The 27,346-nt window shown below is 44.0% G+C and overlaps 1 protein-coding gene across 2 annotated transcripts in view; it reads left to right on the top strand.

The window, feature by feature from the left end:
• Positions 1-26,970, top strand: part of LOC137420981 (G2/mitotic-specific cyclin-B2-like) — a 68,031-nt gene extending 41,061 nt beyond the window's left edge. The window contains exons 3-10 of one of the 2 annotated variants that reach the window (XM_078772097.1): positions 933-1,035; positions 1,241-1,410; positions 1,591-1,749; positions 21,719-21,955; positions 23,218-23,292; positions 25,211-25,351; positions 25,461-25,571; positions 26,448-26,970. In XM_078772097.1, coding sequence (XP_078628223.1) covers positions 933-1,035; positions 1,241-1,410; positions 1,591-1,749; positions 21,719-21,955; positions 23,218-23,292; positions 25,211-25,351; positions 25,461-25,571; positions 26,448-26,549 — 1,098 coding nt within the window. In that variant the 3' untranslated portion in view covers positions 26,550-26,970. Of the gene's footprint in view, positions 1-932; positions 1,038-1,240; positions 1,411-1,590; positions 1,750-21,718; positions 21,956-23,217; positions 23,293-25,210; positions 25,352-25,460; positions 25,572-26,447 lie in introns of both variants that reach the window. The other variant, XM_078772098.1, reaches the window with a different exon arrangement.
• Positions 26,971-27,346: the final 376 nt, after the last annotated feature.

Raw genomic sequence — 27,346 nt, 5'->3', positions numbered from 1 at the left:
TGGAAGAGCTGAACATTTTGAACCAGATGTCAATGTCTGATCTTTGTTTGATTACCTTTTCGAAAAATCAAACCACATTGACAAGTGTGGTGTACCTGCAGTGCATTCTACTCTGCTTGAAAAATATTTAAGTATTTGATACCTATCTGTTTCAGTTATGAATAGTTATTTCAAAATTGTCACCTTGTCTACTGCCTCAAAGGTTGAAATGCAGCCCTCGTGCTTGGTAAATGACAGTGGTTTGCAGACTAGGCAAAATGGTAACAGGTTGCTGGTGATTTTTCTGGCGGAATTGTACTTCCCATTTGTACGTGCCAGCAGTCTAGTCTTAAAGCAGAAACCCAATTTGGTTTTCTTTCTTAAACAAAGCTATCTGCCTCTGTCTCACCCTGAAACGCTCGTTGGAGAGAAAAAAAATATTGTAAAAGTTGCTTCAAATGAATCAAAACGCAAGGGTGAATTATAAATAAATAAACCCAGACAAATATTTGAACCCTTGCGGTGGATTGGCAACAGAACGCTGTCTCGATCACTCCAGAAAAAAAAGTCTTTGCTGTTAAATGTTTGAGCCCTTTTAACTATCGCAAGAATAAATGTTTTTTTTCAGCAGTGAAGCTGCTTCAATGTTTGGCCATCTCCTTCTGTATGCCAAAAATGAAGAACCTTTCTAACCCAGTGTTCAATTATTGTAAAGGGTAATCATATAGGGTGTCGTTCGTTTATTGGCTTTGCCTATTTCATATTAAAATGCCAAACTGAACCAATTAACCGTTTATTTTGGATAGGGCATGGATGCGATTTATTTATTTAGAATAATCATATATTTTTGAAATTTTTATTTTTAATCACGGTACATTTACCACAGCCAGTTTTAATATTCATAAAATGGTATTAATACTTTTTGATCCTGCCTTGCTGTTCTGATCTTTCAGGATTTCAAACCCCAGCAAGGAAAGAGGGTTCCCAAGACTCGTTCCCAATCTACCTCGATATCTGTAAATGGCTCCAACCCTCTACCGACACCGCCTCTCTCCCCTGCAAGTTCCTGTTTTATTACTATATAAAGGAAGTATCTCCAGGGTTTGGATAAAAATGGCTAAAGCTGTGGATATAAGCAAATATTTCTGGAATTGGGTGGAAGAGCTGAAAAACCGTGTTGGTTTGGCTTTGCAGCTAAAGTCGCCTTTCTCTGTAGCTCAGTTAATGGGTGTTGGCATTGATTGTTTATTTCCCCCTTCACAGCATCCACCTCCTCCGGCACCCATGGTAATTGCTGCCAAAGAAGCTGCACTTTGCCAGGCATTTTCCGAGTTCGATCTTCATGTGGAAGACATTGATGCAGACTGTGTTGATCCGCAGTTGTGCAGTGTGTATGTGAAGGACATTTACAAGTACATGAGGCAACTTGAGGTCAGATTTGTATTTTTTTTTTGTGGTTAGATTATTTTACTTGGTGAGTTTTGATCATCTTTTATTAATTTTTGGGATGCTGTGGACCATACTCAACGCAGCGTTTTATTTTATTTGCTCAGTGGATCTTTGTTTGTGCAAAGAAATGACCCGGTATGATCGGTTTCTATCTCGCCACAGATGAAGCAGTCCATCAAGCCTGATTACCTTGCTGGCCAAGTCGTGACGCGTCGCATGAGAGCCATCCTGGTGGATTGGCTTATTCAGGTCCACTTCAAGTTCCGGCTCCTTCAGGAAACTCTGTACATGGCAATTGCTTTAATTGACCGCTTCCTTCAGGTAATTCCATGGCTTGTCTTCTACAGTGATGCTTTCACTTTATACAAATAGCACCTCCCCTTGCGTAGCCATAGTGCTGGTACTTGCTGGAAGGTTTCTGGCCAACCGGTGGTACCAACGTTTGTATCGGGACATTTCCAGCAAGTGCTGTGGTTGCGGTGATATTTGGATATTCCACACAGAATGGCATGCCAGCTTGATTCCCAGAAGGAAACCGATGATGTTCTGACAGCCAAAATCATGTTTGTGATTTCCTGGGAGGGCTTCCATTGCCACATAGTCAGACTGGTACTGCCCTTGGTAGTGTCTGTTGACAAAGTGTGCATAAGGACCAACGTGAAGAAGATTCCCAGACTAGGACTCAAAAGAAGTGTCCGACTAAAGGCAAGCCAGAAAGCAACTTGTAAGGGTCACCTCCAACCGGTTTCTTTCCTCACTTGTTGTGGCTGCTCATCCAGTCTGATTAGTTTGTCCCCCCTCCCATCCCATTGCTTACATCAAGCAGCCTTTTAAATGCTACCAAGATGAGGCAGGATGTCTAAAATCAGTGTTTCTCTCCAAACCTCGTGTACCCAACCTATTCTTCCTTGATCCCCACCTTGCCAACTCAGTTCTCAACTGTTTTTCACACCAGAGAAGGCCAAAGTTCTGTCCAAATTCCACGTTTTGTAGGTGACAGGCTCACATGGTATCGGTGGCCATGTTGTCAAATTCTCCATTGTTGCTCTTGCTTTTCCTTTGGTTGCTCTATCCAGTTTTTCTTCCTTTGGCTGCCTTGTAGTACCATCTACCAATATCGCAGTTATTCAAAAGATTTAATAATCCATCTACTCTTTTGAACAATCAGTTTGTGTTTGTAAAGATGTCTATCTCCCTTCATAAGGGTAGCTTTGCTGAGGCTTCAGACTTTGGCATGCTCATGACGGCTGCACCGTCGAATAAACTGTTCTGACCCGTCATTTTTGATGGGCTTTTTTACTTATAATTAGAACGACACTCAGAGCATACCTCCGCCAGGTGAACAGTTTACGTATTGTATCCTTGAGTAGACCAGAAAATCACAATACAGAATCGCATTTAATCAAAATCATCCATCCACAACTTTTTGAGATATCCTGCTTTGTATAGTTTTTGGCCCTATCTCCCAATGGTGAAGAATCGCTTAAAAAAATTCTACTTGCCGGATCCAGATCCGGATCTTCCCCAAAACTGAATCTATTCTTCCTTGTCACACACACAACCTGTCCACCAAGTTTTGACTATTGAAGAATTCCTAATCCTATGACAAAGAAAACTCCACCTTTGTTTCTCACACAATGTTTATTAAAACTGTAAAGGGTTGTTACATGAACGTACTAATTCAAGATATTGACTGACTAATGAACTGACTAAACTTAACGAAGCGTCGTTCTGCCGGTCGTGGCACCCACAATCTTCTTCTGTGCGCAGATCTCCTCTGTTCCTTGGCCAGCGCAGCGTTTTCCTCGAAGTCTCTTTCTTATATAATAAAGGCTCGTTTCCTTATGTGAGCATGGAATTCAGAATTCCGCACAGGGCTTTTCGGCCCAGACAGTAAGACATTTGTAAATCTCTGGTTTCTCTCTTGAAGAGTCCTAAGAGCTTTTAAACAGCTGTTATCATTTAAAAATGGTGAAGCAATTCTTATCTGTTCTCTATAGGTCATTCCCTCTTGACCTGCCCGAACAGGAATGCACTTAGCTCCTTCTCCTCCAGGTTTCATTTCTACAGAGTTACACAGAAAAACACATTCTGGAAAAGAATGATATGAGAACAAATAATATACAAATATATTTGTATACTTCCACAATCCCTCATTTTTTTCTTTTTGTTTATATTAATCATTAATCTAAACATCAACCTATTTAATATTCGAACCATAAATTTGGCAATGCAATTTTCCCATACATAAGGCATACACCGTCATTCTGGAAGAATATGATCACAAAACATTTCTCTTTCCATATTGTTAATGCAATTCACTTCATTTGCATAAAGCATACAACACTTCACCTTTACCAAATCACAATAATTTCAGTTCATCATTAAAATAATAAAGCATCTGCAACATTTGGCAATACGTTTTGCTTCGACACAAATGTTGACTTTTTGTTGAAAAGAAGGGGCTGATCACTCGTGTTTGAAATTCAAGTATGAAACATTTTCTTCTGATGTCTTCATGGCACCTACACTATTTTGCGTAGGATTTTCTGCTGTTGTGATTGCTGGGCGGAGTCACAAAATGACCCTGCTCTGCATGTATCATCCTTGCCACTCTTGCTGTGAACCATAGTAGATTTGAACAAAGCCTTCATCCAGTTGTCGTCGACTTGCCTCCTCACTCATCATGAGTATGGAGCAAGTATTGATGTGATGTTGATTGGCCAGCAAGATGTGGAACAGGGATGCCGGATGCATCCACAATGATGTTGGGGCCATGGTACTCAAGTTGTCCATGGTCCATACCAGGAGCAACCAGCAGAATCATGCACAGCTGTTGTGGAGGAAAAAGCACAGCCGTTCGCTTGCAACTCCATGCTGGCTCCCCGGAAGTTGGTGAAGTAATAACACACGTCACCGCATCCCGTGGAAGTTGCAGGTAAAATGTCGCTGTCATGCAATTGCTGACGTGATGTATGTTCGAGGCATTTGAACAAAAGTAAGTGATCGCCTTTTCTTCCATATGTTGCAGTGTGATCCAGACAAATGGTCACAAAAATTTCCCTTGGTGAAGGTAAACATCCATCTTACAAAGGAGTATGTCTTCATCATTCTTTGAGAAGGAGGGTGTATGCCAAGATTAACTTCATTTTAGCCACAAATTTTTTCGAACTTCTTTCCAGATGTCGTTATCCCTCCATTTGAGATGTGATCTGGTCTTTCCTTTACTCTGCCACATTTATATCTGCTCGCCACACAGATTGAATCAGATGGGGTGCATTGTAACATGAAATCACTATATTTTAACTCATCATGTATATCTTATAACAGCTTCACACAAATAATATTCAAATCAGGTATATTTTCACTACTAAACTAAGAATAACATTTAAAATTGCTTTCAAATCAGTATCGTTTGAAAATTAAACTCATGCAGTTATTTTAACACTACTGCAAGGAAATAAATGCATTAATTAATGAGTGTATATAATTAAAATCACAAACAGGAATATCTAATTCCCAACAAATCTTGCAAACAAGCAAACTATGCATAATGTATTGTTATCAGCGTCCTCCCCACTTTTTTATTTTTTATTTTTTATTTTTTAACAGTGTAACTTATGGTGATATGAGTTCACTGATCTGATAAAACTGACGCATTTCATAACATTTTCATTATGCCATCATCTTAACTATACTGTACTCATTGCAACATTACTTGATTGAATCATTTAATCTCGGTATTATTCATATCATCATAAAATCTTTCTATTTTGGGTCCATATTTGTTTCTATTCTTATCAATCTCCTATGGTTTATCAATTCATTCCAAAATACCGCAACCAAAGGTTTTAACCAAAGCTCTACCAAACTATTTCCAATGTGAACTCAAAATGCCAGTGAAACAATGATTCGAAGAATTAACTTCAAGGGGTCAATAAATTTATTCTATAACCAGATCTAATTTTCCCATCCAATAATTTGCCTTGCCAAATGTCATATGGGAAAAATCAATCAAAAAATGTCAAACAAAATAATTGGATGTTTCTACGGGATTCGAACCTCCCAAAAAAAATTTCTTGTGTATCCGCATTTACTAACTGTGCCATCTCAAAGCTGGGAAACTAAAAAAAGAATATCTATGTGTATTTAGGTGTCGTGCATGTCATGCACGTTGAATGGACATGTCGATCGTGCAAGATTCGAGTGCGCCTACGTACGTGTGGGTGCGTGCACGAAATGTCCCGTCCGCGTCAAATGAACCGCGGAGCGATGATTCACGTGTGTGACCTGCACTGATTTGTGCGGCCTGCACATACCATGTACGTACACGAGTTCTTAGCATATACCCACGGTTTGACTCACGAAGCGGTAACTAAGCATGCGAACGCACTTTGCGTCATGAAGTCATTTAAATACACAGTGCTCGCGCACGCGTTTCCGTGCCTGCCGTTGAATTAACACCCAGCAGGGCGACTCAACCTCTCATCCTTCCTTTTATCAAATCACTCCAGACGGCTTTCCCAAACTCTTTCGTTTTACAAACGCAAAACGCTGCGAAATGGTAAAACTTCGCACTGAAACCCATCTATATTTGTACAAAAAGCCACGCACTTCATGATCAAATTCGTATATATTTACAAAAAGTCGTTAAAATTGCGAAAAAATCGTTATTCATCGGAAAAAGTCGTTCTTTATCGCTGGAAATCGCAAACCCTTGCATATTCGTTTTAAAAAAACGCCATTCTGTCCATATAAAATGTATGTAAGAAAAATTTAGCAAGTCCTTTTTATATCGTTCTGTAAAGGCTTAGGGAACTTTAAACAACAACTAAGCAGGTTCTTATATCGTTCTGTTAAGATCAACAAGAGGCACGCTTACCTTGGACCTGGAATGGTCTTCTTGTCGAACTTCACAGTTGATCTTGATACGGGCTACCAACTATTGAAGAATTCCTAATCCTACGACAAAGAAAACTCCACCTTTGTTTCTCACACAATGTTTATTAAAACTGTAAAGGGTTGTTACATGGACGTACTAATTCAAGATATTGACTGACTAATGAACTGACTAAACTTAACGAAGCGTCGTTCTGCCGGTCGTGGCACCCACAATCTTCTTCTGTGCGCAGATCTCCTCCGTTCCTTGGCCAGCGCAGCGTTTTCCTCGAAGTCCCTTTCTTATATAATAAAGGCTCGTTTCCTTATATGAGCATGGAATTCAGAATTCCGCACAGGGGTTTTCGGCCCAGACAGTAAGACATTTGTAAATCTCTGGTTTCTCTCTTGAAGAGTCCTAAGAGCTTTTAAACAGCTGTTATCATTTTAAAATGGTGAAGCAATTCTTATCTGTTCTCTATAGGTCATTCCCTCTTGACCTGCCCGAACAGGAATGCACTTAGCTCCTTCTCCTCCAGGTTTCATTTCTACAGAGTTACACAGAAAAACACATTCTGGAAAAGAATGATATGAGAACAAATAATATACAAATATATTTGTATACTTCCACACGACCAAATCCGTCCATAAGTTTTTGAGATGTCCTACTATATGTTGGTTTTAGCCCTATCACTCAATGGTGAAAAATCACTTAAAATTTTAAAAATCTCATATCCGAATCCATATTCAGATCTTCACCAAAATCGAATCCATTAGTCCTTGTCACACACACACACAACGTATCCACCAAGTTTTGTCCGAATCTGTCCATATAACATTTTGAGATATCGTGATATATATCCCAATTTTGGCCTTGTCTCCTAATGGTGAAGAATCACTTTAAAAATTCTAGCTTCAACAGCAAAGTTGAAGGTTAAGGTGGGGGAAATGATGGGTGAGACAAATGGGTGATAGGCAAACAGACAATGGCAAATGATGGGTGAGAACGAATGAGGGGCAGGAGAGGATGTATAGGGTGGACAATATTGATTCAGCAGAAACTCTGGTGGGGAAAACTAGACATTTGGAAAGAGGGATTGGGGTGGGTCGCTGGAGGCATTGTTTTTGGGTTGTCTATGATAGGTTTTCATTACCGCGATAACTTCAGAACGGCTGAAGGGATCAAAGTCGAACTTGGTCCAGGCATGCATAGTGATCTAAAGATGAACTGATTAGACTTTTAGTTTAAGAGGTCAGAGGTTTTGTTTGGTAAAAATTCTGATACTGCACTAACTTGTGAACCAGTGATGGGATTTTGACCAAACGTAGTACAAGTATCGACTGTATTGTGATGAAAAGATTAACTGATTATATTTTTGTATCAGAGGTCATGTCAGGTAACTGATCCTTGAGAACAGCAGAAGGGATTTCAATCAAAGTTGGTACAAATGTAATGTGGGCGGAGGTATATCTGGTGATGTCGAAGTGTTTTTTTTTTTTTGTGGTTTTTTTTTTTTTTTAGTTTTTTTTTTTTCCCTTCATTTTTATGCCGAAACATACCTTATTGTATCACGTGTTAATTAATCAATGTAGCGAAAAAAAAACCCCAAACAAACATATTATGTGACTATCGTGGATTTCCTGTAGTTGTGGAATCCATCACTGCTGTCAGCCTTCCTCCTACTGCCCAGCTTCCTTTTCTTATTTACAAACTGAACTCTATGACAACCAGTTTGGGTGCTATAACAGCTGCTGTTTATTATTGTACATCTTGGGCATTTGACAGTCTAGTTTATTGCACTACTCACTGTTTGAGTCAAATAAAAAGAAGCACTTGCTTCTTATCTTAATATGCATAGGATTACTGAGGTTATTTTTAAGGGATGTGGGGCACAATCCTGGGTGCGTCGTCCCACTGATGCATGGAACTCAAATGGCTCATTCGTGTGATAGTTCCCCCATTGGCCAATATGGTTTCACCCGTGCAGTGCTGCTTTAATCTACCAATCATCGGCCCTATATCTTCCAGCTGACACCCCATCGGATTTGTTACTGAAACATGTGGGACCGAACAATTTCGAAGTTGCGTTAATTCCCTTTGGGATGCCGTCAACTCCACCTCGACCCCGATACCCTCCAGTCCTATCCATACTTTTCCCAATGTCAAGTTGGGATAACACCCCAACTCTCCCTCCACCTTGCCTGCATAGTCCTCGTCCATTCCCTCCGAGTCGTAGTATGCTGTACAATGCAATGGATCAAAAATTTCCGTGGGGTTAATTTGTTGTTTCCCCATCCATTCCCATATTTTGTCGATCTCCATTACCTGCTGAACTGCGTGTTCGTTTATTTCTCTGACGTCAGGGGAAACTATTCTCCACCACCATACCTCTGGGGCGGGCCGCATCAACATGCATAGTACCTCTGACCTATTCTCATAGGGCATTTCTAAATACACCCCATCTGGGGAGCGGCGCAATACACAGCCCAGTTTAAACAGCAAATCTCGTCCTAACAGTTAGCAGCCAAAAGGAAGGCGTGTCACTTCTCCAGCGGTCCACATTGTATTGTTAGTTTTTCCAACAACGGAATACTTTCGGTATGTCCGGAAACTCCAATTATCTTTATTTGCTTAACTGATACCAGCGCACCAGGTAAGGCATCTGCCTGTATAGTCGAACGCGTAGCCCTGGTATCGACTAAAAATTGCATGGGCCTACCATTTATCTTCAGATTATAGGTTGGCTCATCTGAAGGGGCCTCTGTCAGGAGGGGGAATATGGTGGAATGGCCGCCCTTCTCCAGTCACATAGTTGTGGACCAGGGGGTACGACAGGCCCTTTCCCTGCATGCCTTCCCTCCATGCCTTCCCTCCTCTGCCTCTGGCCACCCTGCTTCCTTCTAGGGCAATCCCTTTTCCAATGTCCCACCTGTCTGCACTGGAAACATGTTCCAAATGGCACAGGTGGCGCGGAGGGCACCACCTGCCCTGGTACCTGCCCCGTCCACTGCGGGGTCACCTCGGGGTACTCTCTCATGGCCTTATTACGCAGGGCCGGCCTACGCTGGTCCCACCTGGCCATCCGAGGCCGAAACCTTCCGGCGGAAACCCTGGGGTCTCTGCACCATTACTATCTGAATCCTCCTGCTGTTTTTGCCAATACTTGGGGGCCTGACCTTTTCTCGCCCTTCCCCCACCCCCCTGCCATTCGCTCTTGTATAAACATCTGTAACATCTCTTCCTTGCGTTCTGCCCTCGCTTGACATTAGTCGGCGGCCGAGCACACGTCATGCGCTCTCTTTGCCCACCAATCAAGCATCACATATTTCAAATGTTTTCGGACAGGGGGTAAAAGTCCTTCCATGAACAAACTTGTGAGCAGAATTTGGGAATAGTCGCTACATCTGCGAACCCCCCATGAGTGACTGGAACCCGTGTTAATCGGTCCATAAAATCACTGGCCCTTTCATCCTTTTGCTGGGAATTTTTATAAACCTTATCCCAATCTTGGTTAGGCGGCAGAAGCTTGTCCCGTATCGCATTGAAAAGGGTATTGACCTGGGCCTCCCACACCCCTGCATTCCACACCTCCCGCTCGGTCCTCCGGCCAGTTGGCAGTTAACTTTGCCTGTCGCCAAACTCCGCTTGGAAGCACATGGTTGCACATCCCTACGTCACGGTGGTTCAGGCCGTGATTCTCAAACCATTCCACTAACTTCTCCCTCGCTCGGTGTGGTTCTGTTAACAGGGGCTTCATGGTTCATTCCATAGCTGTCAACTCGGTTTCCTTCCATGGTGCATGTACAGTATGTGCAGCCTGGATCCCCTCCGTGTTTGGGGGTCTCAGCCCTATTTCGTGCGTTGGCATAGTTGGTAGGGGAGAGGGTCCCTCCATGGGTTTTGCATTTGCCATTCCCATCTGGACCCCCGCTATTGAGGGGTACGTAGCAAATGATCCACCAACGCACCTACCAACCCTACCGATTAGCGCGGTAGCCTACCGATTTTCTTTCGCTCCCAACGCATACCCATTTTATTAGTCAGACATACTGCATTTGGAAATTGTTATTGGAAAAAAATTAATAGTTGTGTTTTTTCAGTTTTGCGTTGATTTCTCACTGTCAAGATCGTATTACACGCGGCTGCTTCTACATTCTACAAAACTCGTGCCTGACCTTGATTTCTTATCTCATCAGCGATTGGTTATTGCTTCCAAACTAAGCATGACCAATGGGACGACAGGAAACAGCGGGCATTCATTTCAAGACAACGCGCCATTTTCCATTCATGATCAAAGACTGCAGTTAACAGAGTACTCATCGCTTCAGTGCACGACAACAATGCAAACACCAGAAAAGAAAAAACCACCCCCACGCTGGGTCAACAAGTTTAAGCCAAGTTGGACAACAGAGTTCAAGTGTATCAAGGCTTCGCGTAAGGGAGACGGACATGCCTTCTGTGATATGTGTCGATCAGACTTCTCCATCAGTCATGGGGGATACAACGACTTGAGTCGCCACATCAGCACGGGGAAACACATGAGCAACTCCCGCGCGGTGGCAACCACATCAAAAATAGCCTTCCAGCCCGTGCGACAGATGCCGACGTCAATCAACGCCGAGGTTTTATTTCAAGGACTGTTGATGGAGCACAATTTGCCTCTGGCCCTAAATGACCATTTCTCCAAGCTGGTCCCGTGGACCAGCCAGCTGGTCCAGCTGGTCCAGCTGGTCCAGCCATGGCGTCAGAAACACTCTGTGTGGTTTGCTGGCAGGGAAGATTAACATCTTCAAACCGGATAGAGTCAGCTGCTTCTCGTGGAAGCCAGATGCCGACCTTCTTAAGAAGGCCAAATCTGCCACCTACCAGGCTCTGAAAAAGGCGACAAACAGGGTTGGCGGCAGGAAGGGCATCCGGCCGTAAAACATTGCTTCAAAAAGGGGACCAACAAAAACAACAACAACCACGGTGCCCGAAAAAGGCCAACCCCTGCCTCGCAGGGGAAAAATGGCCTCTGAAGGTGATTTTTGTTTTTGTTTGTTTTTTTTTGTTTGTTTTTTTTTTGTCAAAGATTTTGAAAAAGGCTCATAAAAGGCGACAAACAGGGTTGGCGGCAGGAAGGGCATCCGGCCGTAAAACATTGCTTCAAAAAGGGGACCAACAAAAACAACAACCACGGTGCCAGAAAAAGGCCAACCCCCGCTTTGCGGGGAAAAATGGCCTCAAGGTGTTTTTTTTTTGTTTTTTTACCAGGCTCTGAATAGCTAAATGTGCATCTTAACTGTTCAAACCTGAAAACTGTAAATATGTGTGAAACTGTAAATATGTTATGAAATCAGAGTGGCCAGTCATTTCATTCATAAAGATGTATCAGTGAGTTTATGTAAACTTTTGTGTACATGTATGGGCACATACATGTAGAGCTTGGACAGAGAGTAGTTTATAGAAATGTGACTGATGATCATGATGTCTTAGAAAAATAAAGATTGGTGAGTAGATCAACCATGTTAAGTTTTCTCTTTTTCACTCTAAAAATATGTTGATATTGTTGTGGATATGAGGATTGTGTTTTTTTTTTATTGTGTTTTTTTATTTATTATTGCTTTATTCTGGACCCTCCTGCCTCCAGTCTGTTGTATAAAGGTCAAAGGGCGTTCCCGTAGTTAATTCCATAAAGCATACACGAAGGACACCATATATCCCTGTTCAGTAGTTATATCCTTATTATGTGTATTAGGCTAAGGATTTGTCTTCCATTAATTTAAATACTCCATTGCACCAAGTGCAATTGCACCTGGTGTTGGGCTAGCGGCTAGGGTGCCGGCTTAGGATCCTAGGATCCTGGGTTTGAATCCCGGTCGATCGCTGAATTAACGCCAGGGGGGTTGACTCAGCCTGTCATCCTTCCGAGGTCGGCTAATTGAGTACCAGTTCACTGGTAATTCCCTGTTTGTCGTTAAAGGCGGCAAAAAGGGTTGGCGTCAGGAAGGGCATCCGGCCGTAAAACATTGCTTCAAAAAGGGGACCAAAAAACAACAACAACCACGGTGCCCGAAAAAGGAAAAATGGCCTCTAAAGGTGGTTATTTTATTTATTATTATTGCACCAAGTGAAATAAGAGTAGATCCCCTTTCATTCACATTCCCCTTCCAACAATTGCCAACTGTTCCCTCCGCGACTCCATTCGCCACGAGGTCGGCTTGGAGAAGAAGGGGGAGGAGCTGCCGACTCCTGGGCGTGCCCGCCCATCGTCATCAAGGGCGGAGCCAGAGGGCCGTGCCGACCAATCAGGGCCGAGGCGAGCTCACCGATGGGCGTGTCCTGGACACCAGCGGCTTGATCGCCTGAGGCGCTATAAAGAGCGCGCGCGAAAGCCTAGAAGTTGTTGTTGGACTAAGCAAGAGAGGACTGAGTTGGACTAAGCAAGAGAGGAAGTTGTTGGACTGGGTTGGACTAAGAAAGAGAGAGGAGAGAAGGGGCGAAGCGAAGCAAAGAGAGAAAGAGTCCTGGAGTTTGTGAGAGAGGGAGAGAGAACCCGTCACGCCAGACCCCCCACCAGCAGCGTTGGCTCCACCAAGCAGCTCCGACCCGTTACCCCGCGCACACGACAGGATCGGTGGCATCGGCGGCCGTCGAGGTCCAGCCCGACGTCCCGTGCGGGATCAAGCTTCAGCCAGCTCCGTGCCTTCCTCCCCCTCCAGCCACCCACCTCCTGTCATTCCTGCCTGCAATTTCCGCATTCGTGTACATGAGTTTGTTCTGTGTGTCTTGTCCCTGGGTATTAATTAAGCCTGTTTAGATAAGCTAGCGATTTTCACTGTGTCTCTTTGATTCTTCTGTAAAAAATTTTATTATCCTTCCTTCTCCTTGGTTACCTTTGGTTGTAAATAGCAAATAAATTATATCCGTATTCCCTACTTCTGTCTTCTTCTTCTTCACATCCTTCGCTTTAGTCTTTTCCCCATTGAATATCTGTGGTGCGATTTTGGCCAACGTTCAGAAATCGGGTTAGTCGGGGTAACTGTTCGGGCGCGGCGGCCATCCGCTCGGCAAACAACATTCTAGCCGTGTCCATAACAATATATTTCAGCTAACTGTGGTCTCAAAATGCAGGAGATTGCACCATTTTGCTTCATTTTTTTGAAAAATTTCCGGGGGAGCATGCCCCCGGACCCCTCTAGGGAAGCGTGCGACGCTACCGCTTTTCTTTCAAAAAAGGTTGGCAGGTATGTACCGAACGGGTTGGTGGGGGACAACGGTGAAAGGGTAGGGAAAGGGGGGGGGGCAGGCAAGAGGATGAGGGGCCCGAACCTCGGCCATCGGAGCTGAGGTCGCGGCTGCCGAGGTTACCGATTTGGGCCCTTGCTCTGGTTCCATTATTTGGGCCAGTTCAGCGATCAGGTCTCTGTAGGGATTCCCTCCCTGTGGTTCTGTGGTAGGGTGGCCGGGTCTCCCTTGTGGTTCTGTGGTCTCCATGGGTCTTCCTCCCCATTGGGGAGGCCCTGCCGCGACTACCTGTCGTACTGCCGGCAGCATGTTTTGCACTTCCCCTATGGTATCCTGTGCATTTTGAAGGCTTCCCCTCAAGCTGGCCATTACAGATCGATCCTCTCGACAGAGACATTCCTCAGCCCACCAGCCGAATTATTTCCAGTGTACCTTAGATTTAGTGATCGCTTTCTTCTCCTTTCGGCTCAATATTTCACGTAAATTTTCAATTTTTTTTTCTTTTTTTTTCTACTACTGAATCGAGGCTCGTGAAAGAGCTGACAACCACGAGGGAAAGACAGCACAGAGGGACCACGAGGGAAAGACAGTACAGGGGGAAACATTCATTAAAACACATTCAACAAAAAGACATCCAGGAACACAGTACAGGGGGACCACGAGGAAAAGACAGTACAGGGGGACCGTGAGGGAAAGACAGCACAGGGGGAAACATTCATTAAAACACATTCAACAAACAGACATCCAGGAACACAGTACAGGGGGACCACGAGGGAAAGACAGTACAAGGGGACTGTGAGGGAAAGACAGTACAGGGGGACCACGAGGGAAAGACAGTACAGGGGGACCGCGAGGGAAAGACAGTACAGGGGGACCACGAGGGAAAGACAGTACAGGGGGGCCGTGAGGGAAAGACAGCACAGGGGGAAACATTCATGAAAACGCATTCAACAAAAAGACATCCAGGAACACAGCACAGGGGGACCGCGAGGGAAAGACAGTACAGGGGGAAACATTCATGAAAACGCATTCAACAAAAAGACATCCAGGAACACAGCACAGGGGGACCGCGAGGGAAAGACAGTACAGGGGGATCGCGAGGGAAAGACAGTACAGGGGGATCGCGAGGGAAAGACAGCACAGGGGGAAACATTCATTAAAACGCATTCAACAAAAAGACATCCAGGAACACAGTACAGGGGGACCGCGAGGGAAAGACAGTACAGGGGGGGACCACGAGGGAAAGACAGTACAGGGGATCGTGAGGGAAAGACAGTACAGGGGGGCCGCGAGGGAAAGACAGTACAGGGGGGCCGCGAGGGAAAGACAGTACAGGGGGAAACATTCATTAAAACACATTCAACAAAAAAACATCCAGGAACACAGCACAGGGGGACCGCGAGGGAAAGACGGTACAGGGGGACCACGAGGGAACGACAGTACAGGGGGAAACATTCATTAAAACACATTCAACAAAAATACATCCAGGAACACAGCACAGGGGGATCGCGAGGGAAAGACAGTACAGGGGGACCGTGAGGGAAAGACAGTACAGGGGGGCCGTGAGGGAAAGACAGTACAGGGGGAAACATTCATTAAAACACATTCAACAAAAAGACATCCAGGAACACAGCACAGGGGGACCGCGAGGGAAAGACAGTACAGGGGGAAACATTCATTAAAACACATTCAACAAAAAGACATCCAGGAACACAGCACAGGGGGACCGCGAGGGAAAGACAGTACAGGGGACTGAAAGGGAAAGAGCTCTGCCCTCAAGCCCAATTGAAAGAGAGGCTGAGTATGGTAGAGAATGATGTGGTTGAGCTTTAAAGTGGTTGGATGTCAATGAAAGATAGTCTGTTGGGAGCCGTTGGTGAGGTATGTGGATGGACAAAAGGACCACCGAGGCACTCGGAAACATGGTGGTGGGATGATGAAGTTGGAAAGAGTATTGACGAGAAGAGGAAGAAGTTCAAGGAGTGGCAGAAGGCGAAGGGTACGGGAGCAGAAACAGCAGAGCATGAAAGTTATAAGGCAGCCAGGAAGGCTGCAAAGAAAGAGGTAGCAAAGGCGCAGGAGGCATGTAGGAAAATGTTCGGAGAACGCTTGGATTTGGAAGAGGGCCAGAGAGCAGTATTCCGGATTGCAAAGCAGATGGCGAAAGAGAGGTGTGATGTGATGGGGGTGAGTTGCTTGAAGGATGAAGTGGGACAAATCGTTGTCGACCCAGATGGAATTAAAGGAAGATGGAAAAGATATATGGAAATGCTGTTGAATACAGAGAATGAATGGGATGGCAACATAGAGAGTAACCCAGTTTTAGGACCGGCAGAGAAGATAACTGAGAAGGAAGTTGAGGAAGCGATAAAAGCAATGAAGGGTAGAAAAGCGGGAGGGCCGACGGGAGTTGTGGGAGATATGTTGAAGGCAGCAGGAAGTTGGGGTGTGAAGAGAATGACAGAGATCTGTAATCTGGTGGTGAAAGAAGGCCGCATTCCAGTGGATTGGGAACCGAGTACCCTCGTCCCTCTATACAAGGGGAAAGGTGACCCTCTGGAGTGTGGCTCGTACCGAGCAATAAAGTTATTGGAGCATGGAATGAAGGTATTGGAAAGGGTGTTGGAGAGGAGGATAAGGAAGAAAGTGAAGATCGACGAAATGCAGTTTGGATTTATGCCAGGAAGAGGAAAGACAGACGTGCTTTTCATTGTGAGGCAGTTGCAGGAGAAGTACATGGAGAAGAGGAAGAAGTTGTTTCTTGGGTTTGTTGATCTGGAGAAAGCATTCGATAGGGTTCCACGCAAAGTATTGACATGGGCATTGAGGAAGTTAGGAGTGGAGGAATGGTTGATCAGAGTAGTGATGGCAATGTACAAAAGAGCGCGCACAGCTGTAAGGACGAAGGGCGGAAACAGTGGTGAGTTTGAGGTGAAGGTGGGAGTGCATCAGGGGTCGGTACTAAGTCCACGACTATTTGTAGCTGTGATGGAGGTGCTGGCTCAGAACGTAAAGGAGGGTTTACCGTGGGAGTTGTTGTATGCAGATGATCTGGTGTTGATTGCGGAAAGTATGGATGGACTGAAGGAAAAGATGAACAAGTTGAAGGAATGTATGGAGACAAAAGGTCTGAAGGTGAATATCGGAAAGACGAAGGTGATGGCAAGTGGTAAAGAATGTGGTGAGGTGGAAAGAACTGGGAAGTGGCCCTGTGCTGTGTGTAGGAAGGGTGTCGGAGTGAACTCCATTCAATGTACAATGTGCACTGAGTGGGTTCATCAAAAATGTAGTGGTCTGAGAGGGTCATTAACCAGTGTGGCAGCTACATTCAAATGTAAGGTGTGCACAGAGGGAGCTGCAGATGGAGGAAATGTTGAGTTGGATCTTGGAGACGGCGTGAAGCTGGAAGGTGTGAAAACATTTTGCTACCTCGGAGACATGCTGAATGGAGAAGGTGGATCAGACTCGGCAACGGTTGCTAGAGTGAGATGTGCATGGAAGAAGTTTCGGGAACTGAGTGGCGTGCTGATGATGGGAGTGTCGTTGAAGCTGAAGGGAAAGGTGTATGCTGCATGTGTGAGAAGTGTTATGATTTATGGGAGCGAGACATGGGTAATGAACGTCGAGCAGCAACGAAGGTTGGAAAGGGTGGAAATGCGAATGGTTCGACGGATGTGCAGAGTATCGTTGAGAGAGAGAGGAAGACAAATGATGAATTGCGAAAGATGATGGGAATAGAGCCTGTGATTGATGCTGTGAAGAGGAACAGGTTGAGATGGTTTGGACATGTGTTGAGGAAGGATGAAAGTGACTGGTTGAGAAGAGTGATGGAAATTAATGTAGAAGGAGGTGGAGGACGGGGAAGACCGAGAAAGACTTGGCTAAAGATGGTGGAAGAAGAAATGCGGGCAGGGGGGTTAACAAGGAGAGATGCAGAAAATAGGGCGAAATGGAGAAGATTGTCATGGGGACCACAAGGCTAACCCCCGCTCTTGTTGGGAAAATGGCCTTTAAAATGCATGTTGTTGTTGTTGTATGTACACTAGGCTTGTCTTATCCATGAAGGACAAGAAATGCATGTGGCATCAAACTACTTGCACTTGAAAATCCCACGGGATATTAAGTTGGCAGCCAGAAGTGTGATTCAGAGGTCAAGTCATTATCTTGTGAGCCTAATTCACAAAGTACATACAAGTACAGCATTGCTCAATAAACGACACTCTCTGTCCAGTATACGAACAAAATATCATGCACACTGGATGCACAGCACCGAGCAGCATGCACAGGTCCCATTAATTGCACAAACTATGATGACTGTCTCAATCATTACAATGATTGAGACATTCACAAAGTACATACAAGTACAGCACTGTTCAGCAAACGACATTCCCTGTCCAGTATATGAACAAAACCTCATGCACACTGGATGCACAGCACTGAGCAGCATGTACAGGTCCCATCAATTGCACAAACTACGATGACTGTCTCAATCATTATAATGCCTGAGACAGTCATCATAAAGACAGCTCTCCTGACAATGCACTTGTGCTTAAACGTTCCCTCAATCGGGAACAACAATCTGTTATTTTTGCTGCTCCACGTCCATGCATTCCATAATTCTATATACCTTACAGCTTTTCCCCCATGCTTTTTAAACATATATTCTGTGGCTGGCCCATCCTTGGGGAGATTCGGGCCACCAGATGTTCCTTGTCCATTACCCATCATGCTGGTATTATTTTCCTTACTGCGCAACCCGTCAGGTTAAAGGGGGCACCTCTTATCTGCCCCAATCACCCCCTCCCCACCCCCACTGATGGGTGCACGGCATTACCCGTAGTGTGTTGCCGTCGTTCAGGTCCTCAAGGCAGAGTACTCTCTCTGGCCTCTCAGCAGGGTGTCCCGGGTGCGTATGCGAGTGTACACACTGTCTTTCAAGCCTGCCTCTTTGAAACACTTGCAGCACGTTTGAGTGTCCAGGCTGTTAACCAAGCCTCCTGGATACTCTCACAAGTGCTGGGGCCCCTAGCCACTTGAATCTTTTCCCCTTATCTTTAACAAATATATGCACCCTGTCCGCTCCCTTCACCTTTTATTCGGATCCGCACCGGAGATCAAGCAAAGACAGAATCCTTCACTCAATGGCGGCAAGTCACCGTTTTACCGAGAAAGTTCTCACCTCTTTATTGGGCGCCCGGAAACCTTGCCGCCACTGAGCAACGGCGTCGCCTCTCCCCTCTCCGGGCGGATCCCATCCTCGTCGCCATCTTCTTGTCGCGGGTTTCAATCCCTTTCCCCGGGATAAGCACCTTGTCGAACTCCGACAGTGTACAAGAGGTTTATTATAGATAAGAATACATGCATGTGAGACGTTGGCATGGCATATAAGCTAGTAACACCATAAGTAACATCACAGTGACATCACGGTCCTCCACAGCTGGCCCCAACATCTCAGCAAGCCACAACCCATAGTCGGCTTAATATACTTTCCTCCAGGACCAAAGAACTCAAAACAACATCCTGTGTTCATCCATTCCCAAATACACAGACTGCTGCCCCAAAAAGAAATTATGCAAAATTGACAAGGCAGGATAAGCCTCATTCGGAAAGAATGTTTCACCAAGGCCAAACATGGGATATTGTGTCAACAGTTTCTCAAAGTCAGACAACCAGCCGCCAGGGAAATAGGCCACAGTGTCTTCAGCCTGAAGACACTGCTGCCCCCGTCAGGATAGGGACTTCATGAAATCCCCTACGGCCTACACCAACAGCCGTGAGAAGCAAGGTCAAGCTGAAGCTTAGGCCATCAACCTTTCGGCTGATTAACATCTGCAGCTTGCAGATGCCGACATCCAACAACGCCAGTTCGCAATCTTTGCACGTTCTGGGTTTTTATTTCATTTATTTATTGTATGCATCCTGGAGGCTCACAGAAGTTACAATTGATATACTGAATGGAAAGATGGATGGATGGAGAGAGAGAGAGGAGAGGAGAGGAGAGGAGAGGAGAGGAGAGGAGAGGAGAGGAGAGGAGAGGAGAGAAGAGGAGAGGAGAGAGAGAGACAGAGACTTGATTCCAACAGCAAAGGTGGAGGCCGACATGGGTGAGGAGGAAGGAGGGGCAGGAGAGTATGCATTGGGTGGACAAGATTGATTCAGCAGAAACCATGGTGGGGAAAACTAGACATTTGGAAAGAGGGATTGGGGTGGGTCGCCGGAGGCATTGTTTTTGGGTTGTCTATGATGGGTTTTCATTACCGCGATAACTTCAGAACGGCTGAAGGGATCAAAGTCAAATTTGGTCCAGTGATCCAAAGATGAACTGATTACACTTTTGGGTTAAGAGGTCAGAGGTCTTGTTTGGTAAAAATTCTGATACTGCACTAACTTGTGAACCAGTGATGGGATTTTGACCAAACTTAGTACAAGTATCTACTGTATTGTGATGAAAAGATGAACTGATTATATTTTTGTATCAGAGGTCATGTCAGGTAACTGATCCTTGAGAACAGCAGAAGGGATTTAAATCAAAGTTGGTACAAATGTAATGTGGGCGGAGGTATATCTGGTGATGTCGAAGTGGAGTTCATTTTTGAATTTTATTATTTAAAAAAAAAAAAAAAAATCTTTACATTTTTATACTGAAACATAACTAATTGTATCACGTGTTAATCAACGTAGCGAAAAGAAAGAAATAAAAACAGATGTGACTCGTGGACTTCCTGGAGTTGAGGAATCCATCACTGCTGTCAGCCTTCCTCCTGCTGCCCATCTTCCTTTTCTTATCTACAATCTTTTCTTATTAACAATCCTCTCCAAGAAGTTCTGTCACTCAATCTTTTGGGTCTCACTATCTGCCATGATCTTTCCTGGGAAAACTACATTTCCAACCTGGCCACCAAAGCCAGTCGCCGACTGGGCATCCTCCGTCGTGCGAGGTCCTTCCTTGGCACACCTGAGCTCCTCACCACATACAAGGCTTTCATCCACAGCTCAATGGAATACTGTTCTCCCCTCTGGGCTGGTGCTCCTGCCTCACACCTAGCTCGTCTTCACGCTGTTGAAACCAAAGCGTTCAGAATAATTGGAATCTCCCGTGATGAAGCTAACTCCGAGGACCTTTCACTCACTCGCTCATCGCAGGCAGGTAGGTGGTCTTTCTGTCTTCTACCGACTCCTATCCAGCCTGGCTCCCCCAGCTCTATCTGTGCTCTGTCCCCCAAATATTCCTACAGGTCGCACAAGATCTGCCAGTAACCCTCTTCTGGTGAAATTGCCAAAATCAAGACTCTCTGCTCACCTTCACTCCTTCATTCCTCTTTACTCCCGCCTCTGGAACAAACTCCCTCACTCTCTTCAATCCCACTCCTCCCTCCAGGTCTTTAAAACAGCTGTTCACCACCACACGGTCTGTTTATGAAGGATTGCGAGCATTGTGGGTATTGAGCCTATCTCTTAATTTCAATAATAGTTTTAATGAAACATTTACATATCTATAATTTGCGGGATTGACATGTTTTAGTCACCGATGGAACATCTCCCGAAGCGTTTTCATTGTCTAACATCTCTGATGATACTTTACTGTAAATTGCAAACTGTAATCGATTTAATGAAGCGTTTGCATTCCATAATTCACGGAGTTGACTTGTTTACACATCTGGTGGGATGTCCCGCGAAGCTCTCGATTGTAGTCCAGCTAAAATTCGTGGCCGCAAAAGCCATGGAAACGCATATCACACAGCAGGTAATGCTCGTGGCTCGTAGATGTTTTTTGTGTATGTCCAGCTGCTTTTTGCTTGGCTGCTAAAAGATGGGTTTTATAAATGTGTCAAGCTAACCGTTTATGAAATTGTTATTGCGCCCTTGAAAAACCGCGAGTTCGTGGAACATGGCCGCGAATAGAGAAAAAAAAACAACCCCCTATTTCACGGAACGCAGCCGCGTAAAGGAAAAAAACCCCCCAAATCACGAATTCACTGGATATTTTTCCGCGAATAGCGAAGCATGTTGCATTTTATCAGCCGCGAATATGCGGATTCCGCTAACAGTGGGGTGTGGCCATATATATATATACATGTTTTTTTTTTTTTTTTTGGTTTTTATCCATATTTTTTTTTATCGTACCTGAAAGTTTACTCATTTTAATTGTTTCTTTTTTTCCCCACCATGCTTCAAACCCTGCAGAAGCACCGAGTATCGGTGAAAGAACTGCAGCTTGTCGGGGTCACAGGCATGTTTATTGCCTCCAAGTATGAGGAAATGTATGCACCGCCAATTGACGACTTTGCGTACATCACAGACAATGCCTTCCAGAAAATCCAGATCCGCAAGATGGAAAGAGTCATGCTGAGGGAACTAGATTTCAACCTTGGCCGTCCACTTCCCCTTCACTTCCTCCGACGTGCGACCATGGCAGCGAAGGTATGACTGAAGAAAAACTTATTTTTAATGGACCGTGCATCAACAGGATCGTTTTGGAGCTTGTACAAATTGCAGGTCAAGCCAAGACTGCCGTGGACTTGTACATTGATCAGTGTTTGTTAGAGTGAAGCAACGCACAATGGAAGTGTATTGGTTGATATGACTAAATCGGTGTTTCACGATGTCGATGCAGACAAAATCGATCTCTCCTGCTTTCAAATTGCTTTGCGAACATGTATATGCCCTTGTATGCTTTCAAATTTCCTACAAACACCCTCCCCCCTACTTTTAAAAAATATATTTTTTATACTTGTGCTAAGGCTTGTGATGGGGGACGCACACGGGCACACACACGCACACGGACAGTCGGACACTGACCTACGGAAGTGCCGTCACTTCCCTGGATAGTCTGGATACCAGCGACATAACAATGGTGCCGCTTTTCTCACCGTACTCACCTGGGGGCATTTCCCCAAGAGGAATTTCCTCATCCCCATGGATGCCAACCGATGGGGATTGTCGGTGCTCTATCCCTTTCAAGCAAGGAAGCAGGTATGAATTGAACCGGTCCAAACTGGATGGGTGTTTTCATTTTTTTAAGGAGGCACCATCTCCGTACTGGATGGCTGTTGACTCCTTACGGGGGATTTATCCGCCCTTTGCCAGGTGTTGTTTTTCGTCCTGGCAGGGTGTCAGTCACCCTTCCCACTAGCAAAGCCAGTGGGGGGTGTCTGTTTAGTCACCGACAACCCGACCATGTGGCAGGTTGCACTTATTTGAAAAAAGAAATAATAAACTTCGTTGTCGGGTGCATAACTGGGTTGGTGGTACGTCACTTATTTTCAGGACATTTTACGATGCATAAAATAACTCGATTCACTGTGGTAAAAGCACTAGCCAAAGTTCCTGTCCCAAATGATTTAAAATGTTTAAGTTAATCGATCAATTAAAATAATTTCCTCTATTTTAAAAAGGTTAATTGTGTTTCCCTCTGAGCTACTTGTATCGACCACTGTGAAATGGTGGTGCAACTTTGGGTGGCGGATGTTGGATTTGTCTCGAGGGCAAAATACGTATGGCTGTATTGAATTATGTTACTCCACAAACGGCTGCATGAAATCCACTTTAACCCAGATGCTGATTTAAAGATTTTGAAGGGCCAATCAAGTTGACCTATATTGTCACAGAAAGTGAAATGAAAAATTAAAAAGAACTATTTGGCAGCATTTGAATTGCAGTGTGTGTGTGTGTGTGTGTGTCAGTTATCTACATTTGCGGGGGTTTCAGGACGTGGAACAGAGTCCTCCCAGGACCCAAAGTATCCATCTCCTCCTTCAGTAAGGGATCACAGTTCATGGACTAAGCTGTCACCTTTTGCAGTTTTGTTCCAAAGGCTCTTTTCAGGATTGTCACTGAACCCTGGATTGCCTCCAGTTGCAGTTCATTTGTGTTAATATTCCTATGGATCGTTCTTAAAATGTCCGTGAGGTTCTTCTTCATCATTCCTGTTGCACCAATTATCATTGGTACACTTGATGCTCTTTCGCTTCCAAGATTATGTGCATGTGCAAAATTGGACTATAACCAATTTATAATTAGTGGTAAATAATGACATCGTACATTGTGTACACATTAAGCTGATACCTTGCCGTTGGTGACTGAATCGATACATTTTTAAATCGCGCTCTAATCGAACGGCACAGCATCGTCATTTTTGAACAAACGAGCTATTGACGGATATAAAATGAAGCGTTTCATACTTGTCTGTGAAAAGCGAATTTCATTCAAAGCAAAATACATATTGGGCGAGTGATCATTTTCCTGTTCTATAGGCCTTCAAAATCAATTGGTTATTTGGTTTGAATTTGGTGTGCTTTTGAGACGTTGTTTTTGATTTTCCAAAAAAATAAAATTTAATACCTGATTTGAGCTGATTGCTGCATTGTTTCCCAAGTTGTAGCCAAACATTTTTTTCCACCTGTCACGTGATGACTACCAGGTATTTTTAAAGAATGTTTATGCATGTCTCGAAGAGTCTATAATTCAACATTTTCATTCATTTGTTTATTTAAATTTCTCCCCTAAAGGGTGAAGGTTATTCCAGGTTTTTGGGTTTTATTTAGTACTGTAATCGGCACTCACACTCACTCACTCCAATCGGCCGATGCCTGTTACCAAAAAATTGCTGATCTCCTTTGTCATAGTAACAGGTGAGATCGTGACTTCAGCCAAACCGATTGTTTTAGTTGAAGAAATGGATTTTTTTCGTCTTCTTCCCCCCTCTTTATATATGTAAAACAGTAAAGTCTCTGGCAACGGAAGTTGACTAACTTTGTTTGTTAGCATTGCACATAATGTTACTCAGCATCAGTATTTCCACAATCGTGGAACACACAATTACATGGATGTTAAATTGAGTTGACAATTATTCTCATACATCGTCACGTTGACTCATCCACACAACTTTAATCTCTTGCAATCATTCGATTGCAAGTTGCACTTGGTATGACCACTACTCACTTATCGGTCTCAAATGTGCTTTTAATTGAATATTCAAAAGTGCAAGCATATCTCACACGGGCATTTTATTGGTTAATTCAGCATCACATGGCTGCAGTGCATGCTAATGTGCCCGATTGACCTAATCTCTGATTCCTTTATATATACATAAACATGTATTTATTTAATTTTGAAACCTGTACAGGCTTTTTACCTTCGCAAAAGCGGAAGGTTATGTTTTGATCGCTGTGTATTTATTTGTATGTCTGTGTGTGTGTGTGTATGTTATTCGCATAACTCAAAAAGTATTCAACCGATTCGCATGAAATTTGGTGGGATGATTGGTTATTATACGGGACACATTTGATTAGATTTTGGGAGCAATCGGGTCAAAGGTCAAGGTCAAGGTCACGAAAAGGTCAAAATCGTATTTTTATTTGTCATAACTCGGTCAATTCTTATCCGATTTGCATGAAATCAGCACCAAACTGTTCACTGTTCTGTTCCCTACACTCCCATGCCAAGTACAGAACAGTAGCTGCGGCGAAGGTATGCGCTCTACCGAGTGCCCGTTCTAGTTTTTTTCTGATTTGAGTTGTTGGAAAACTAGTTTTTTCACTTATAATGGTCTCGACAGACAAATGTATGGAGTTCTGTGGTTCTTGACAAGGCAATTGGGCATTAATTATGGTGGCAAGTGACTCAGTATTTTCTGCTTTGTCCAAAACTTTTACTTTTTAATCTTGTTTTTTCCAGGCTGATTCTGAGCAGCACACTTTGGCCAAGTACCTCATGGAATTGACCCTCGTTGATTATGACATGGTACACTTTTATCCCTCACAAGTGGCAGCTGCTGCGCTCTGCCTGTCTCGGAGAATCCTGGATGGATTGGAATGGGTACTTGAAAAACTATATAAATGCACTACAATTAAAAGTTTGGGATTTTGCTGTAAATATGTATTAACTAATTTATTATTATTATTTTTGGTCTGTACTATTTGTCCAGACTGTTACGCTTCAGGCCTACACTGGTTATGCTGAAGCTGACGTACACTCCGTGATGCAACACATTGCCAAAAATCTTGTGAAGGTGAACAAAGGCCACTACAAATTTGTGGTGAGTTATTGTGGTGGTCCTGGGTTTTTCAGATTTGCCCAGTTGTAATTTTAATATGCCAGTGCACCCACTCCGTACAGGAATGGCAGGAAGTGTCATGTTATCCTCTTTGGTAATATAGATTACAGTAGATCTACTCTTCTTGGGCATCAAGTGGTGGGGTGGGTTGGGGGGGAGGGGAAGGTGTTCCAATACAAAGTTTCTTGCAGAACACTCACCCAAGTGGCTTAAGCATTCAATCAAGCACTCCATTCAAAACTGCAGATGAGTAACGACTGGCTTGGCAAGTGGTAGCTAGCTGCTTGGTAGCTTAACACACGCAGGGTTTGCTCCCTTCCAGTTTAATGTTAAACAGCAGGAGTGACTGTTTCAAAAGGTAATCATGTGCTTGTGTTTTGTTTTTGGGGTGCCACGAAAAATCATGATAAGATATTTATGAATGTTAACACTTTTTGTCCAAGGAGGAGAAAACCCCCTTCGGAGATGAGGTGTGTGTGTGTGTGTGTGTGTGTGTGTGTGTGTGTGTGTGTGTGTGTGTGTGTGTGTGTGTGTGTGTGTGTGTGTGTGTGTGTGTGTGTGTGTGTGTGTGTGTGTGTGTGTGTGTGTGTGTTCGTTCGTGTACGAGTTACTTTTGTTGTTAGAAATTGCCTTGGAAAAACGTCACGACAAGCCATGTTAACACTGATTTTGGTGGTAAACTTGCTTGGTAAACTTGCTTAGGGAGGTGGACACATCAAGTCTCCAACCTCCATCGTGTGACCCTTAGTCCTCTTGTCAATTTTGGTTGAGAATGTATCAGTAACGACCGAATGTATCACGGTCACAGACACCAAATTGTGTATTTTGGCATGATTGCTTTCCTTCCTTCCCTTTTAGGCTGTGAAGAACAAGTATACAAGTAGCAAGTTCATGAAAATCAGCACCAATACCTACTTGCAGTGTCAATTGGTTAAGGACCTGGCGCAGCAGCTGTTATAAGATTGGGAGGTGTGATAGGGTCATTCAATTTGAACGGTTGATTTAACTTTCTCCCATAGCTGTGACATTATAAATACCACGTACAAAACTGGCTTGAATGATTATCTTTTTATGTTTTTATAATTTGGGGTTGTGTGTTTTAATATTTTGTACTTTGTAATTCTGAATAATCTTTTGTAATTCTGAATAAAGCAACTCCCCCTTTACTCCCTGTTTTGTGGTTGAGGTAAATTGGCATCTACTTGCTTTTCCCAGAATTTCATTGACAAATCGGTCAGTATAGGTTTTATATCTCCTCCAAGTTCCCTATTTTTTATTGATTGTTTTTTGCCAAAATGTTATTGTACTAAAATTGAATGTGACCCACTTAACGTGCCACTCATTTACTTTAACTTTTAATAAAAGTGAGATTCGTCTGTTCTCTTCCGAGACCACGGTTGCTCATGTTGTCAGTGTTGCTGGCGAAGAACCAACCTTTGTAATTGGTTCTGCTGAGGCAGGAATTTTCCCAATGCTGGTGCTCTATTGGCCTATGCTGGTGAAAAGTGGAGGTTGATTATTGGGTACTATAATCGTGCAGTAATTTTGTTGTGCCTGAAGCAGCAGGGTGGTGGCTTTACTCGTGATATTATAAGCCACCATAGTGCTCTTTGTGAAGTCGTACAGTTTCGCCATAGCGTCTAAGCAAATGGTCATGGCCAAAACCAAATAACAGCCAAACAGGTAATAGCCAAAAACAAAAAAATGGTAATCCATAGCCAAAACTTCTGCTTCCGGTTCCCCTGGCGAGGAACTGT

Source organism: Myxine glutinosa, chromosome 2 (genome assembly GCF_964187855.1).
Source record: "Myxine glutinosa chromosome 2, kmMyxGlut1.1, whole genome shotgun sequence".
NCBI lineage: Eukaryota > Metazoa > Chordata > Myxini > Myxiniformes > Myxinidae > Myxine > Myxine glutinosa.
This window is presented reverse-complemented; position numbering and strand designations above follow the sequence as displayed.